The sequence below is a fragment of the Hyperolius riggenbachi genome, chromosome 5, assembly GCF_040937935.1.
Source record: "Hyperolius riggenbachi isolate aHypRig1 chromosome 5, aHypRig1.pri, whole genome shotgun sequence".
Lineage (NCBI taxonomy): Eukaryota > Metazoa > Chordata > Amphibia > Anura > Hyperoliidae > Hyperolius > Hyperolius riggenbachi.
Genome location: NC_090650.1, coordinates 203,767,234 through 203,783,544, shown reverse-complemented (window position 1 = coordinate 203,783,544; position 16,311 = coordinate 203,767,234). Strand labels below are relative to the sequence as shown.

Here is a 16,311-nt window from a genome sequence, read left to right as displayed (position 1 = left end):
CAGAGTTTTATGGGCTCTCCCCCGTTGCCTCCCGAGTAAGACATCTGGTGGTTCCCGACCTCCTGGCTCTATGCTGCATGTCCTAGGTTCTCAACGTGTGGTACCTGTACCCCAGGGGGTGCTTCTGATGGTTCCAGGGGGTACTCAGGCTTTATATACTTAACAAAGAATAACAAATTTAGAGTTGTAGAATATGATACATCTTATGTAAACAACACCAAAATAGTGTTTAGCTAATTGAGGCTGCTTTCACAGTGGGACGTTAGAGCAGCCTGTAACGCAGCCCACCGCAAAGTAATGAAAAATCAATGGGCTGTTCACAGTGCCCACGTTGCATTACATTGTAACGCTGCATGTCAAGTGAAAGTACTGCATGCAGTATGTTATACACGGCTAAGCCGCGTTAGACTGTTTGCACATGCTCAGTAATGTTGGAGGAGGAGGGGAGAGTCCACTACTGCGGCCAGCCACATGGCTAATTAATATTCACTGCACTGTGTGACGTGCAGTGTTTACTTCCTGGAGCGGCCGCTTTGTGCGGCAATTGGCTGGCAGGACCACGTGATGCTGCATGCGTCAAAAAGTACGCATCACGGACGCATCAAGAGCCGCATAACGCGGCTCAATCTGACATCCAACTTCAACCCCACTATGCGTTGTGTTAGGAGCACGTCATGCGACCTTAACGTCTTAGTGGGAAAGAGGCCTAAAAGCAATAGTAAATGCTTGGAAATAGTTTATAACCAATTATGTTATATGATTAAATATATACTGTATTTGTCAAGGGGTACTTGTGATAAGGTTTACTATGCTAGGGGGTACTCGGTGAGTACAGGGTTTTAAAAGGGGTACATACCAATAAAATGTTGAGAAACACTGCTGTATGCTACATGCGCTGCACGCGGGTAATCCTGTTCCTGAGTCGTCTGTTAGGCCCCACCTGACATGTTTTCTTCACAATGAGCCCCATGGACGCTCAGGTTATATACTGTTTTTCCCTGCCGGAGTTCCTGCTCTTCCGCTCTGCTACTAATCAGCTGACCAGCTCTGGTAACATGATCTGCCTCTCCTCTTGAGGCAAAAGGTTCCCAATAAAATAAAGTTAAAAACCCTTCTATAGATGGCCCTATCACTCACCCGCAGCCAGGGGGGACAGGCCGTTTAAATCCAGCTGTGTTTTCATTAAGATATTGTTGGATAAAATAATCTTAAAAATCCGATACGTATGCTGCCATCATATGTAACGATACGATGGCAATCCCAATCCCAATGTAAAGGGATGAGAATAGTCTATGGAGAGCAGTACTGCTTTAGCCCACAAGAAGGCAGCATAAAAGTCGGATTTTTTTTATATTCTATCCAATGATATCTTAAAGAAAACCTGTAACAAAAACAAACCTCCCCTGGGGGGAGTACTCACCTCGGGTGGGGTAAGCCTCCGGATCCGGAACTCCAGTGAAAATAATGTAATAAAAAAAGTGCTTCATTTTTACAATAATTATGTATAAATGATTTAGTCAGTGTTTGCTCATTGTAAAATCTTTCCTCTCCCAGATTCACATTCTGACATTTATTACATGGTGACATTGTTACTGTGGGCAGGTTATTTAGCTGTTTCTAGCTGTTAGACAGCTGTAAACAGCCATTTCTTGTCTGTGAACATTGTTACATTGTGGCAGTTTGCCAGGAGTACCGAGGTATTCAGAGCCTCTTGTAGGAGGGGTTTCAGCACAAAATTAGTCACACAGCGCCCCCTGATGGTCTGTTTGTGAAAATCATTCTATTTCTCATGTAAAAGGGTGTATCAGCTACTGATTGGGATAAAGTTCAATTCTTGGTTGGAGTTTCTCTTTAAGGCTTCCCCCGTCCTCCTCTGTCCCATGGCGGCGGCGATAAAGCTCCCCAAACAGCGGGGATGTAAATATTTACCTTCCCGGCTCCAGCGCAGGTGCAGTATCACCTCTCCGCTCGGAGGCGGAAATAGACAATTGCTGTCGGCTCGCTTTACTGCGCAGGCGCAGGTCGCTTGCGCAGTGGAGCGGACCTGACAGAGATTTTGCCTATCTCCGTGCGGAGAGCCGCAACAGCGACCCCGCTGCAGCCAGGAAAGGTAAATAAATCAGCGCTGGTCAGGCTTGTCGAGGGAGGATTCCAGGACACTTCGGGGGAGTCAGCGTTGGATTACCTGCAGCTACAGGGGAGGGTGAAGCCTCATTGGGACCCTGAGGCTTCCCCCTCCCGAGGTGATTACCCCCCAGGGGAACTTTTTTTGTTACAGGTTCTCTTTAAAGGTTATTATGTTGTTGATTATCTTTTAGAGCAGAGAGGACTTTCTCAGTTCAATTCTGCTTAAAGTTAAATTTGTCCTTTGTCTTAATTTGTTTTTAATCACTGTATTTCAACATTAATACAGAGTTTATTGTTTGTATTATACTGTATATAGAGTAGGGTATAGTATTGTTTTTTAGCTAGGTCTATTTTTAACATCGACTCTCAAGCAACCAGAAATTACATCAGCCCATCCCACTTGGTGCCAGTTAGGGCCCATTTCCACTTGTGCGTTTCGATTCCGTCGCTGAAAACGCGTCAACGAATCCGCATGCGGGTGCGGATTTGTTTGCGTTTCCATGCGTTTTTACACGCAATTTCGCTCGCGGTTTGCTCTACGCGATTTTAACCATGTTAATGTCATTAAGCATTGACATGGGTTTTTAAGCGACAACGCACGTGAAAACGCATGGAAAACCGCAAGACAAAAACGCTTGTGTTTTTCCTATTAAATTACATTACCGGCGATTCGCGTGCGGGTGTGCGGCATGCGAATTCTGACGTGTCTGCCGTGCAGATTTTTTCTGCACAGCAAACTGCACAGAATTCCTGACAAGTGGAAACAGCCCCATCCACTTGTATTGGTTATGCGAATCTGCATGCAGATTCGCTCTAGTGGAAACTGGCCCTAAATGAGGGTTTTACTGTACTATATAAAGAAGAGCCAAGAACTTATATCAGATGACGTCTTCACGATTACCTGACAGCCTGACAGCAGATGGAGGTGGCTAAGCATTTTATTCATATTGTCCCGACTATTGCTGGGATTTACAAGTTAAAAGTTACCTAAATTTGATAGTATGAAGGTGTTCAAGAATAAGCTCCACTGGTTGAAATTTTTCATACACAGGATTACATACAGTCATTGATTTGCCATAATAGGATCATACAGTAAATCAACAAACTGGCGCCTGCCCTATTCAAACCACACTGAAATGTTCAAGTTACTCCTAAACGTTCAAAGCACTCAGAGTTTTCGCTATCACAAGTCCAACAGGAGTCAGATATACAATGATGAATGACAGCGCTCTTCTTCTAAATTTCTTTATATTTTGTACCGAGAAATGTCACCGCCGCAGCCGGGCTCACTCTCTCCGAACGCTGCCGCTGTACCAGAAACGCAAACCCACTTCCTGGAATCGGCGAGTCACGTGAGATGCTGGATCATGTATCCATAATAGGATCATGTAGTTCGGGGTCCAGCACGGAGTACATTTGAAATCGGCGCCGGTAGACTTGGGCGCAGGATACAGCGGTATATAGCTGATCCTGCTTCTGGGCCGATTTAATTACTATTCCCCCTCCAGGCTGCCATGGATAGTGGGGGAATGAAATAATTCAGCTTCCAGCGATTGCTGGAGGCCGAATTATTATGTTTTTAAGCAACCTCGGCTCCGTCTTCTGATGGAGCCGACGTTACTCACTGAGCGCTTCAATAGGAATGATTCCTATTGTAGTCTATGGAGGCGCCGGCTGCGCCCAAATCTAGCAGCGCTGAAAAGCACTGCTCCGTCCAGCACGGCAGCCCTGCCTTGTTTTTAGGGGCATTTTAAGGAATGTTGTGTTGAATTACCATACTGAGGAAAATAATTTGTGTGCACGATGTATTCATGTTTGATCCTCACTGGCTAATAATTTGTATTTTATGACCATTAAGAGGATGCTTTTCATACATCCATATTGATGTATTTTTGTATTCTAGAGGAAAAGGTGGCAGTACTCCCTCAAATTAATGAAGAGGTTGAGATGATATCCTACTATATATATATCTGTTTGTTCTTATTAAGGCAACCATGCACAGATAACTTTTTCTGTAAGACCAAGCAGTCCACTCCATGTTTGATCAAACTGACCCTAAATCAGTTCTAAATTGTTCCTCCAAAAGTGATCAATATTCAGTATAGAATCGGCAGAACCTCAAATAGGTTGAAAGATTTCTGTTGGTTCAGATATCTGATATGTATGGGTGCCATGTTTGGTACTGTGATTGATTCATTTTTGACAGACTGAATTGAAAATCTACTGAACCTTAATTTATTCTTACTGTACATGACTAATTTTGCCGTGTGAACTACAGGTTTTCAGGAATTGTCTACTCTAGACAAACTGACAATTTTTGAATTCACTAAGCTAATTCTGATTGATGTCCAGCTCATTTGAGCTATATACTGTATGTTAATCAAAGTACAACCACTTAAGCCCAACAAAGAGATCTGTAGGTTGGTAAGGCAACTTTTTCTCGGGCAGCTGAAGGCAGTGAATTAATAATCATTGGGTATTGCCACTGCATGTCACTTGACACACATGGTGTTACCAAACTGCATGTAATTGAAGGGTAATGGCACTTGTGGCCAGTGGACGGGAGACTGAACTTCCCAACAATCAAGCAGTTCAGCCACCCATAGAAAAGAGGCCTTAGAAAGGTGGTGCAGGCAGAAGCACGCTCAGGTTCTTAGCAGTAACAAGTCCTTCTTTATTGATCCATACAGAACTTAAAATAGGCCGACATGCTTCGGGCTGCATTTGCTCACCAGCAGGATTGTGAGTAATGATGGTCCCAAGGAAAAAAAATCATTTCTGCATTTTTAAACCTCCATACCATTTCTCTACTACACAATTATAGTAATACCTAAGTCCTGCTATAATACAGTGATTACTCGAAAGAATGTGAATGTGACACAAACACACAGACTCATTCCTTTGCATAATAAATCCAAGCTGTGTTCTGTTCAACTGCTTGTGAAAACTAAGCAACATATAGATGCTAGGTTTTTGTTTCCTATTCATGGTCATCTCAGGTAAAAATGTAGCAACATTGGCTATCATTCATAAAGGAGCTGTCGGTAAGGAGAATCAATGCGGGAAAACACTGCTGCCGGTATTTTAGACTTCTGGGTGGGCATTCATAAAAATGTATCTATGTGCGGTAGCAGTGCGGAGATTCCCCGAACTAGGCTGGCGGTAGGCTTGCGGAGACACCGAAGCTGCAGAATTGATACACTTCTCCGTGTTCCGCTCTGCTGCAGCTGCCTGGGAGGTCTGTGTGTCTCCATTCCTTTACATTGGTATCGCCACATCAGAGGGAGCGGAACTTCCCGACCTCACACCGCTTGCGGTGATCTTCATGAATTAACATTTTGCTACATTTGTTCCGATAATCACCGCACAAGGCGGTGATTTATCACTCTGCTCGGTAGTGTCATTTTTTCATGCGGAAAGAACCTTTATGAATGCTGACTTTGCTGAGTGGTCGGTAAAGTCAGCTGTTTTAAGCATTTCCGCATGCGGAAATGCTTTATGAATGATAGCCATTGTTGCACTGGATTATTGATGACTGACTGCTATTTTTAGACTATTCTCATCAAAGCTCATTGACTTCCAGCTCATCATCCCCTGCCCTCTTTGTAGAACATAAGTTGCATGGCTGTGTGTGTACAGTGATCATTCCTAAATCTATTGCCAAAAACAATCACTTGTTGCTTGTCTGCTTTGGGTAACAGCTATTCCATATCTGTACGGAAGTTTCTTCACTGCTTGTGAGTTGTTATTAGGAACATTGCAAGGTAGTCAACTCTTGCTGCCAGTAATAAATTGTGTACCTTGGACAACAGGTTTGGGTCAGTGTAAACATCTCTGCATTGCTTAGGCCCTGTTTATACTTAATCAGTTGCTCTCAGTTATAACTGAAAGGTCAAATGATTTTCAGAGAAAGTCCCATGTTTTCCTATGGCACTTTTCACACCTAACACGTTTTAACTGAAATCTTTTTCACAATGCACTGCTATGGAGAAGAAAGAAAATGCGTACCAACTAAACGGGGCCTTAAAGAGGAACTCCAGTGAAAATAATGTAATAAAGTGCTTCATTTTTACAATAATTATGTATAAATGATTTAGTTAGTGTTTGCCCATTGTAAAATATTTTAAATCCCTGATTTATATTCTGACACTTATCACATGGTGACATTTTTACTGCTGGCAAGTGATGTAGCTGCTGCATGCTGTTTTGGCAGTTGGAAACAGCTGTAAACAGCTATTTCCCACAATGCAACAGGGTTCACAGACAGGAAACTTCCAAGAGTTCGTACTCAGAATTTCTTTGTGGGAGGGATTTCACCACAATATCAACCATACTGCGCCCCCTGATGGTCTGTTTGTGAAAAGGAATAGATTTCTCATGTAAAAGGGGGTATCGGCTACTGATTGGAATAAAGTTCAATTCTTGGTCAGAGTTTCTCTTTAAAGAGACTCTGTAACAAAATTTTCAGCCTTATTTCTTCTATTCTGTAAGTTCCTAAACCTGTTCTAATGTGCTCTGGCTTACTGCAGCCTTTCCTAGTTGCACAGTGGCTGTGTTATCTCTGTTATATAATCTAATCTTCTTTCCTCTGTCGGGCTCAGGCACTCAGGCTGGAAGGTGCTGGTCTGCTTGTGATAGGATATAAGCTATACACACCCTCTCCAGGCCCCCTCCGAGCTCTGTATGACTCACACACTAAGCTACTCTCAGCCTATCACATGCTGTTATCAGCCATGTCTTTTGTTTGTAAACACTGCCTAAAACTGGCAATAACACGCCAGGATTGCAGCAGGGAGTGGCAGAAACAGCACAGAGGGGCCCAGGAGAACATAATGAATAGAATGGTATGCTTTTTATTGTAAGAATTTTAGAGTACAGATTCTCTTTAAGGTAGTTATATGCATGTTCATCACAGTAATCTAACCCGTTACCTTATTAATCAATTAACTTAAGTCAGCCATACAGAGGTCAATGAAGGTTCGATCTGCCATGCCATCAGTCATGGATTGTGCGGTAGTGATATACTACCCAATATTGTACACTCAGCCCCCCTTTACACTATGGCGATGCAGTGAGCAATTTTACCGCAAGAGGCCACTAAGTCAATGAGAGTCTATAGAGACTTTCATACTTAATGCAATGACATGCAACAGAAGAACTCAAATTGCCGCAATCGCATTGCAAAGTCAACATTGCGTTTATTGCAGGATCCGTGCCTACTGCACGGATTATGCAGTAATGCAAGTCTATGGCAATAGGAGTAAGTGTAACAGAGGAAGCGCAGTGCGATGTAGCGTGCATGCTTGGACCAATAGATAGCCCGCTAACATACTTCCTGTCCAGCTGGGAGTAAGTCACTTAACGGGGGACGCCATATGGCCCTGTTGGTGCACTCTGCCGCAGGCAAAAAAGCAGCCTCAATCTTTACTAGATTTTAGCAAGTAGTGTGTTGCTTGAAGCAGATGCAATATAAAAACAGCTGTTCTCTGGGGAGGATCAAAAGGTAGAGTTACTGGTTCACTGAGTAATGCTGTGATACCACAACAAATTTTGTTGCTATATGCACAGGCACCTTCAGCAGGTGCAATTTGGTCACCTTAATACCCTAATTGCTCTAATTTTGCATTTAAAATGGCGTGGAGTTCCTTGTTGGAACCTCCACCCCTCCCCCCCCCCCGTTCAGAGTTAAAATGTAACAGTACAATATATGAATATGACTTTTGCTCTGAGGTTCTGTATACGTTAAAATTCATGGAATGTTTCAAATGATGAACACTTTCAGCTAAAGGCTCCGCTACTTTGTCTTCTACCTTTGTCATATTGTTTACGCTTTTGTTACTGTTTAACTGCGATGTTTATACTTTTGCAACCTTCAATAAAAGTCTTTGAAACCAAAAACAGCTGTTCTCGTGCTCCTCCATCCATCTGCTAAATGATCATTTTCTGAATATACGGTACACAATAACTCTTTAATTCAATAAACTGTCCAATAAACTGTCTAAAACTGACTGGATGTTGCAGGCAATAGAGCAGTGGCGGATTAAATCTGAGTTATCCAATTGGCCAGAAAATGTGATCTGTGTTTTGCTAGCTTTACAATCAATCTTATATTCAAGTTTATTGATCAGCTACATGAGGAGGAACCAGTAATATACGTTTTCAAACACAGGTCAACAACTGGTGGCTGCCAATTTCTAGATTGTGCCAGTTTTGATTAGATACCTAGTATCTGATCAAAATCAAATGCTGGAGTGTGATAAACTTTTTAATCGGGATGGCATGCCATGTGCCTGATTGGACTGTTAATAACCTGCATATAGCCAACTGTATTGTGGGTGCTTGCAATCAAAACTTGGTAAGTGACCATGTAAGTGGGAATAATTTCCCACTTTATTTTATAAAGTGGAAAACCCTTTTGAAAATATAAACATCAAATAAATGTGCTCAGTATTAGAAATAATTTATACCATCATTTTTGCTGACAAAACTGATCCTTTAAAAATGACCCACCAAATCCTGGGCTTATTATAAATAATGGTATTTATAAACATACACCATATTTGTAAATAATCCAAGAATATGGTTGTAAAAAGGCTCAAAGGATGCAACCCTGCTACTGTCTTCCTTCTTCCAATGATCCCCACTGATCCCTCACAGATTTACAGCATATTTTTGTAATAAAGCAAAATAGGAGTTGGAGATATCCAGGCACCAGACCACTAGCAATTACAAAAAATGTAATCATTTTTGGCCTCCAACAAAGCAGGTATAGCCCACGAGGAGGCTCACAGGCCCTGCACACATTACGGTCTTTTTGAAGCTGTATTAAAAGTGACCCTATTTACAACTGCAAGTAGTCTGGTGCCCAAATCTCCACAACTCTATTTTGCTTGTATAAATGTCTGTATGAATGGTTTTGCCATCAGGAGGCACAACCACACACCTGATTCCCTCTAAAAATGTCTGACCAATGTTTATCTTGTGCTGATCTTCTGCTGTTTCTTCTGTCCATGTATTTGTATTATTCATGTGATTAACATTATTTATATCCAAAAGTATTATCAGCTCCCTTTATACACACTAACAGATAGGCAGGCATATACAGATGAACTCACTTTGAATAAAACTTGAGTTCATAAAGTGTTTATTTTTAGTGTTTTTAAGTCATATACCCAGACAGTGTCCACACCCTCTCCAAATGTGTGGTCTGGGATCCAACTTGGAAAAGGGAATCGACAGGCAATAACTCTAGCACTTTCATTCAATTCACATTGAAGCTTTTCTTCCAGTTGAGGCATCTGAAGACAGAAAATGAAACAATATACAAGAAGTTAAAAATAAACTTTTTACCTCAAAGGAGACATAGTCAGAAAAAAAGTACAGTTGGTCCCTGGTTAACAAAAGATATAGGGACTGTAGGTTCATCCTCAATCTGAATTTCTATGTAAATGGAAACATTGTGCCATCACTGTTCCCAGTGTCTCCTCTGTGCCCCCCATCCCCCCCCCCCCCCCCCGTGCTTCGTGTCCCCTCTGTGTCACCTCTGGCCCACTATGTCCCTCCATGATGGTTACAACATTACTTCTTTAAAACTGCTGATGTCCTTCCTCCTCTGTGTTTTGTTCAGATCTGCTAAGGACCAAATTATTTTTATTATTTTATCTTTAGAAATGAAAAAGTGTTTTGTTGTTTTTTTAACCTTACCTAACCCCAATTTACATTCTTAAAAAAATAAAATACACATAAGATGTACATTTGTCCCACAGTAAATGCACAAGAAATGTATTTTTCCTATATAGCTGTTGGCCAGCTGGCCGGCGATGTATACAGAGGGGACATCTCTGTGTTGGACACACTGAGCACGGTTTTTAGACATTCCTGCAGGCACAAGACTGATGGCTGTTTCGTGCAAAGATGAGCTTCTATGGAGGCTAGCACCTGTGCCCTGCACCACCACCCACTGGCTGCCCACCTAGGGCCGGTATGTGCAACTATGATTGTATTTGTTGCGCTGGAGAATACCTTTCATACTGCTGATAGCATTTTTATCTTGGAATTTGCCTGCAGTGCCGACCTTTGCTTCTCTTCTTCCATTTAACATACTGCATCTTGTATGTGAGAGCACGCATGGCACGGTTGACCGACCGGCCCCAGAAGCTGCAGCCGCAACCCTCCTGCTAAAGCTGCAGTGCCCACACTTGGCTTTACGCCTTCTACTTTTCATTCAAATTACATTGACTTGCAGGGTGGATGACTGACTTGCCACTCCATTTAGTATTATATGACCCATGGAACATGTGAAAGCTTGAAATTTCTCCCTCTTTACACTATGTTCACATTTAATAGTTAATAGAAGATCTTTGCTCATAAGGGTGTGTGTGTGTGTGTGTGTGCGTGCGTGCGTACACAGTGGTTTGCAACAGTATTCGGCCCCCTTGAAGTTTTCCACATTTTGTTATATTACTGCCACAAACATGAATCAATTTTATTGGAATTCCACGTGAAAGATCAATACAAAGTGCCGGTGTACACCTGAGAAGTGAAACAAAAATCATACATGATTCCAAACATTCAAAAAAAAAAAATAACTGCAAAGTGGGGTGTGGGTAATTATTTAGCCCCCTGAGTCAATACTTTGCAAAACCACCTTTTGCTGCAATTACAGCTGCCAGGCTTTTAGGGTATGTCTCTACCAGCTTTGCACATCTTGAGACTGAAATCTTTGCCCATTCTTGTTTGCAAAACAGCTCCAGCTCAGTCAGATTAGATGGACAGCGTTTGTGAACAGCAGTTTTCAGATCTTGTTTTAAACCATTCCATTGTTGCACTGGGTTTATGTTTAGGGTCGTTGTCCTGCTGGAAGGTGAACCTCCGCCCCAGTCTCAAGTCTTTTGCAGACTCCAAGAGGTTTTCTTCCAAGATTGCCCTGTATTTGGCTCCATCCATCTTCCCATCAACTCTGACCAGCTTCCCTGTCCCTGCTGAAGAGAAGCACCCCCAGAGCATGATGCTGCCACCACCATATTTGACAGTGGGGATGGTGTGTTCAGAGTGATGTGCAATGTTAGTTTTCCGCCACTGTCGCCACACATAGCGTTTTGCATTTTGGCCAAAAAGTTCCATTTTGGTCTCATCTGACCAGAGCACCTTCTTCCACATGTTTGCTGTTCCCCCCCTCATGGCTTGTGGCAAACTGCAAACGGGACTTATTATGTTTTTCTGTTAACAATGGATTTCTTCTTGCCACTCTTCCATAAAGGCCAACTTTGTGCAGTGCACGACTAATAGTTGTCCTATGGACAGATTCCCCCACCTGAGCTGTAGATCTCTGCAGTTCGTCCAGAGTCACCATGGGCCTATTGACTGCATTTCTGATCAGCACTCTCCTTGTTTGGCCTGTGAGTTTAGGTGGACGGCCTTGTTTTGGTAGGTTTACAGTTGTGTCATACTCCTTCCATTTTTGAATGATCGCTTGAACAGAGCTCTGTGGGATGTTCAAGGCTTTGGAAATCTTTTTGTAGCCTAAAGCTGGCCATACACTAGCCGATTACCCGCCGATCGACAGCAGATTCGATCACTGGGATCGAATCTGCTGTCAAATCGTTCACGCTAAACTTCGATCGATTTCGTCCCGAAATAGATCGGTCCCGTCGATCGCTCTGTGCGGGAAATTACCGTCGATCGCCCGCGGGTAGGGAGCGCATCGCTAGCGGCGTACGACCGACGCAGGTATACATTACCTGAAGCTGGCTCCCGGCATCTTCTCCGCATCACCTCCCGGCTCCCGGCTGGCATCTCCTTAACATCACCTTCCGCATCACGGCATCCGTGTATAACTTCCTGTGTCACTGCAGTGACAGCAGAAGTACAAATAGAGGGCGCTCTATTTAAACTTCCGTTGTCACTGGAGTGACAGAAAGTTATACGCGGATGCTGTGATGCGGAGAAGATGCCCGGGACCAGGCTTCAGGTAATGTATGCGGGTGGGGGGGGGGGGGGGGGGGTACAGGCGGCAGCTCAGCAGATGGTGAATCGGTTTCAGGCTAAAATCGATTCACAATCTGTTTGCAGTAAAGGCAGCCATACGATCCCTCTCTGATCAGAGTCGATCAGAGAGGGATCTATCTGTTGGTCGAATCTGATGGCAAATCGACCAGTGTGTCGCTACCTTAAGCCTGCTTTAAATTTCTCAATAACTTTATCCCTGACCTGTCTGGTATGTTCTTTGGACTTCATGGTGTTGTTGCTCCCAATATTCTCTTAGACAACCTCTGAGGCTGTCACAGAGCAGCTGTATTTGTACTGACATTAGATTACACACAGGTGCACTCTGTTAAGTCAATATTATTATTATTATTATTTAGTATTTATATAGCGCCGACATATTACGCAGCGCTGTACAGTGTATATATATATATATATATATATATATATATATATATATATATATATATATATATCTTGTCACAAACTGTCCCTCAAAGGAGCTCACAATCTAATCCCTACCATTGCCATATGTCTATATTATGTAGTGTAAGTACTGTAGTCTAGGGCCAATTTTTTTAGGGGGAGCCAATTAACTTATCCGTATGTTTTTGGAATGTGGGAGGAAACCGGAGTGCCCGGAGGAAACCCACACAGACACGCAGAAAACATACAAACTCTTTGCAGATAGTGCCCTGGCTGGTATTCGAACCAGGGACCCAACGCTGCAAGGCGAGAGAGCTAACCACTACGCCACCGTGCTACTCATCAGGCAATGTCTATGGGCAACTGACTGCACTCAGACCACAGGGGGCTGAAGAATTACGCACACCCCACTTTGCAGTTATTTTTTTGTAAAAAATGTTTGGAATCATGTATGATTTTCGTTCCACTTCTCACGTGTATGCCACTTTGTATTGGTCTTTCACGTGGAACTCCATTAAAATTGATTCATGTTTGTGGCAGTGATATGACAAAATGTGGAAAACTTCGAGGGGGCCGAATACTTTTGCAAACATATATATATATATATATATGTATATATATATATATATATGCTATAACTATTACAACATGGTCATGTTTAATCACTATTAATACCCCAACTTTGTGATGTAATATGGTTGTACTAGTTTAATCATTTGTTTACTGTTATTGTCATTTGTACATCAAAACTTAATGAATAGAGTGAATCAACATTAGGTTATTGCTGCTTTACTATTACGATTTCAGTGAAGATCCAATGTCATGAGCTATTGATACAGAAACTTCAAAAAAGTTCAAAATGTTTTTCTCCGATTTTTTTTTTTTTCCACGAGTATTATACATAACAGCAGAATACCATACAATTAGCATAACAACGGTGCAAAATACATATGTTAAAAAGGAACCTTACCATTTGTGGCACACCAAAAATAACAACATTTGTGTATTGTGAGAAATTGACCTATAAAGAAAAAAAAAGTTTCTAAATTAACAAAACTGGTTTAAAATATAAACAAAATGGAAGAAGAAATGTCAGTATGCAACAGTATCCCTTCAAGAGCTTCACTACACAGAATCATTACATATTATTATTATTATACATTTTATATTAGCCAGAGGTGTGTTGCAAATCAGCAGTTCTTAGAGATGTCTGGTTCGTGTATGGAGAAAAAGGAATACTTTAAATGGGTACTCTCACTGTTCTGAAGTGATGTACCAGTTGCCTAACAGTTCTGCTAATCATCTGCTTATAATAGTTTTAGCCTAAAGGTCCGTACACATGCCTGATGGAAGGCAACGACAGGTCCGTCGTCACCTCCCGCTGGGCGTGTTTTCAGCAGACAGTACAGCGTGTGTACAGTCTGTCGGTGGACTGATAAGGCTGTTTCTGAGCGATCCGCCGGGAGGTGACGACGGACCCGTCGTTGCCTTCCATCAGTCGTGTGTACGGACCTTTAGACGCTAAACAAGCATGAAGATCAGATGTTTCTGACTCAAGTCTTAGGCCCCATTCACATCATTTACCGCAGATGGCTGTGCGATCGTAATGGAACGCAACCTAGATTTGTTTTAGTGTAAATATGGAGGGGGCACCACCACTCACCACCACAGTTCACAGAAAGAGGAAACCGCAAATGATCAATGCTTTATAACAAAGTATCATTATAAAAGTTGGAAACTAAAGGTAACTGTCCTTCTGTTTGTAATGATCTGCTCAGCTGCCTGTGCAGGCAGGCAGCTTTTTGACCATTGTTTAGGTTTGCATGCTGCAGGACATACGTTGTCATGCAAATTGCCTGGCCACATTCATTGGAGGCGTGTACTATAAGTACTATGTGTTTCCCACAATGCTTGGCTGGTCATAAGGATTCCTTCCTGTGAAACACTCCTGGAGGAGTGTCAGCCTTACTCTTTGTTTGAAGATCAGCTTAGAGTAATTTCTGAAACTGCGCTAGGCAGGTTTCCCTAGTGCAGTTAGGATTGCTTATCTGTTTTGTTTGTTCTGTTGCGATTGTCCTGTCCCAGCGGTGGTCGACAGGAAATCGTTCTGATCTCTGTTCTTGGAGTATAGCTGGTGCAGCGGTTGCTACCAGCTATCTCTTCTGATCTGTCTCTCTTGGATCGCACTAGCATCTTGCGCTAGCGCTGTGGATCCTTCTGTTCTGTCTCATTGGATCGCACTAGCATCTTGCGCTAGTGCTGTGGATCCTTCTATTCTGCCTCCCTGGATCGCACTAGCATCCTGCGCTAGCGCTGTGGATCCTTCTGTTCTGTCTCCTTGGATCGCACTAGCATCTTGCGCTAGTGCTGTGGATCCTTCTATTCTGTCTCCCTGGATCGCACTAGCATCCTGCGCTAGTGCTGTGGATCCTTCTGTTCTGCTACTCTGTACCTGGATCGCACTAGCATCCTGCGCTAGTGCTGTGGATCCTTCTGTTCTGTCTCCCTGGATCGCACTGGCCTCTTTCTGCTAGTGCTGTGGATCCTGTCTCTCGCTTGTTCCTGTTTTCGTGTGTCTGTCTTGTCTGCTACGAACGCTTGCTGGAGGCTCGGTGAGGTAACCGTTAAGCAAGCGCTCGCGTCCTCTGTTTCATGTTTGTCTGTCGGTGGTTAGTTAGGCGTGCTTGTCCCTGTTGTGCTTATCACGCGGGGACCGCGCACGAACGCGTGCACTGTTGCGAATGAGTGCGGTGTCCGCGTTCAGTTAGCATTTGTTGTTTACTTTACCTTCTCGTTGTATGATTTGCTGTGCCTTTGCTACTCTCGTGCTCTGCCTTGCTGTAGCCTTGTGTCACGTCTGGCGATCGCACCTCTCGCGATCGCGTTCCTGCTTCATATCTGCTGTGGTGTGTGCACCGTCGCGGGTTGGCGACTAGGTTAGCGCACACACATACAACCTGTCCCTTTGCTCGTTCTCATTCGCAATCGCTTCTCTTGCGATTGCGTTCTGCGCTTCGTACAATTCCTGTCTGGCATTTGTGGAGGTACAGAGGATTGGTTCCTCTGCACTCCCCAACACCATCTGCCGATAGGAATTTCCCTCTACGGGTGCGTAGCACCTTTTGCTGGGTTCCTGCAATTATACGCTTGTGGAGGATTTCCGCCGTGGCAGCGCATGCGTTGTGCGCTGATCACGGAGGAAGTTCCACAATCGTTACACTGATTCCCTGAAAAGACAATACCACTAGGAAGTTTAAATGCATTAATCTTGGGGCATCTCAGGACAGCACCCGACACATAACAATACATAATAAATGGGGGGCGGGGGGGTGGGCACTTTTTGAACTAATTTTGAATCTACAGATCTGCAACCAGTCCTGGTCACATGAACTTTTTTACACAGTACTTCTTGCAAGCCAAGAGTATAGCATCTCTGACAGGGATTCCCATTGATCGGTTCAATAGACTAATGGCAATCCCTGGCAGCAGATTCAAAAATCATTTTTGTAGAGACTGTGTACTGTTCTATAAAATCGAAATAGGGAATGCAGGGATCTCCTCTCAATTTTTGTTTGTTTGCCTTCCCAAATACAGGCGGTCATCTACTTACATAGTAAGTACATACATAAGTACATACCTCCATAGACATCAATGTTATTTCTGCAAATATCGGTGGTGAAAAGAGCGTCCAAGTTTTAATGTAGGCTAAAAGCGGGCGCCCCTTGGTAGCCCATATTTTATTTGGCTGCTTTCGGCTACAGTAGGGCACTCCTT

At 43.2% G+C, this 16,311-nt stretch overlaps 1 protein-coding gene across 1 annotated transcript in view; it reads right to left on the bottom strand.

Annotated features, from left to right (window-relative positions):
* Positions 1-9,254: 9,254 nt before the first annotated feature.
* Positions 9,255-16,311, bottom strand: part of ATPSCKMT (ATP synthase c subunit lysine N-methyltransferase) — a 45,308-nt gene continuing 38,251 nt past the window's right edge. The window contains exons 4-5 of the mRNA XM_068236594.1: positions 13,508-13,558; positions 9,255-9,425 (exon numbers count right to left, since the gene is read on the bottom strand). Of these exons, the coding sequence (XP_068092695.1) occupies positions 9,261-9,425; positions 13,508-13,558 (216 nt within the window). The 3' untranslated portion in view covers positions 9,255-9,260. The remainder of the gene's footprint in view (positions 9,426-13,507; positions 13,559-16,311) is intronic.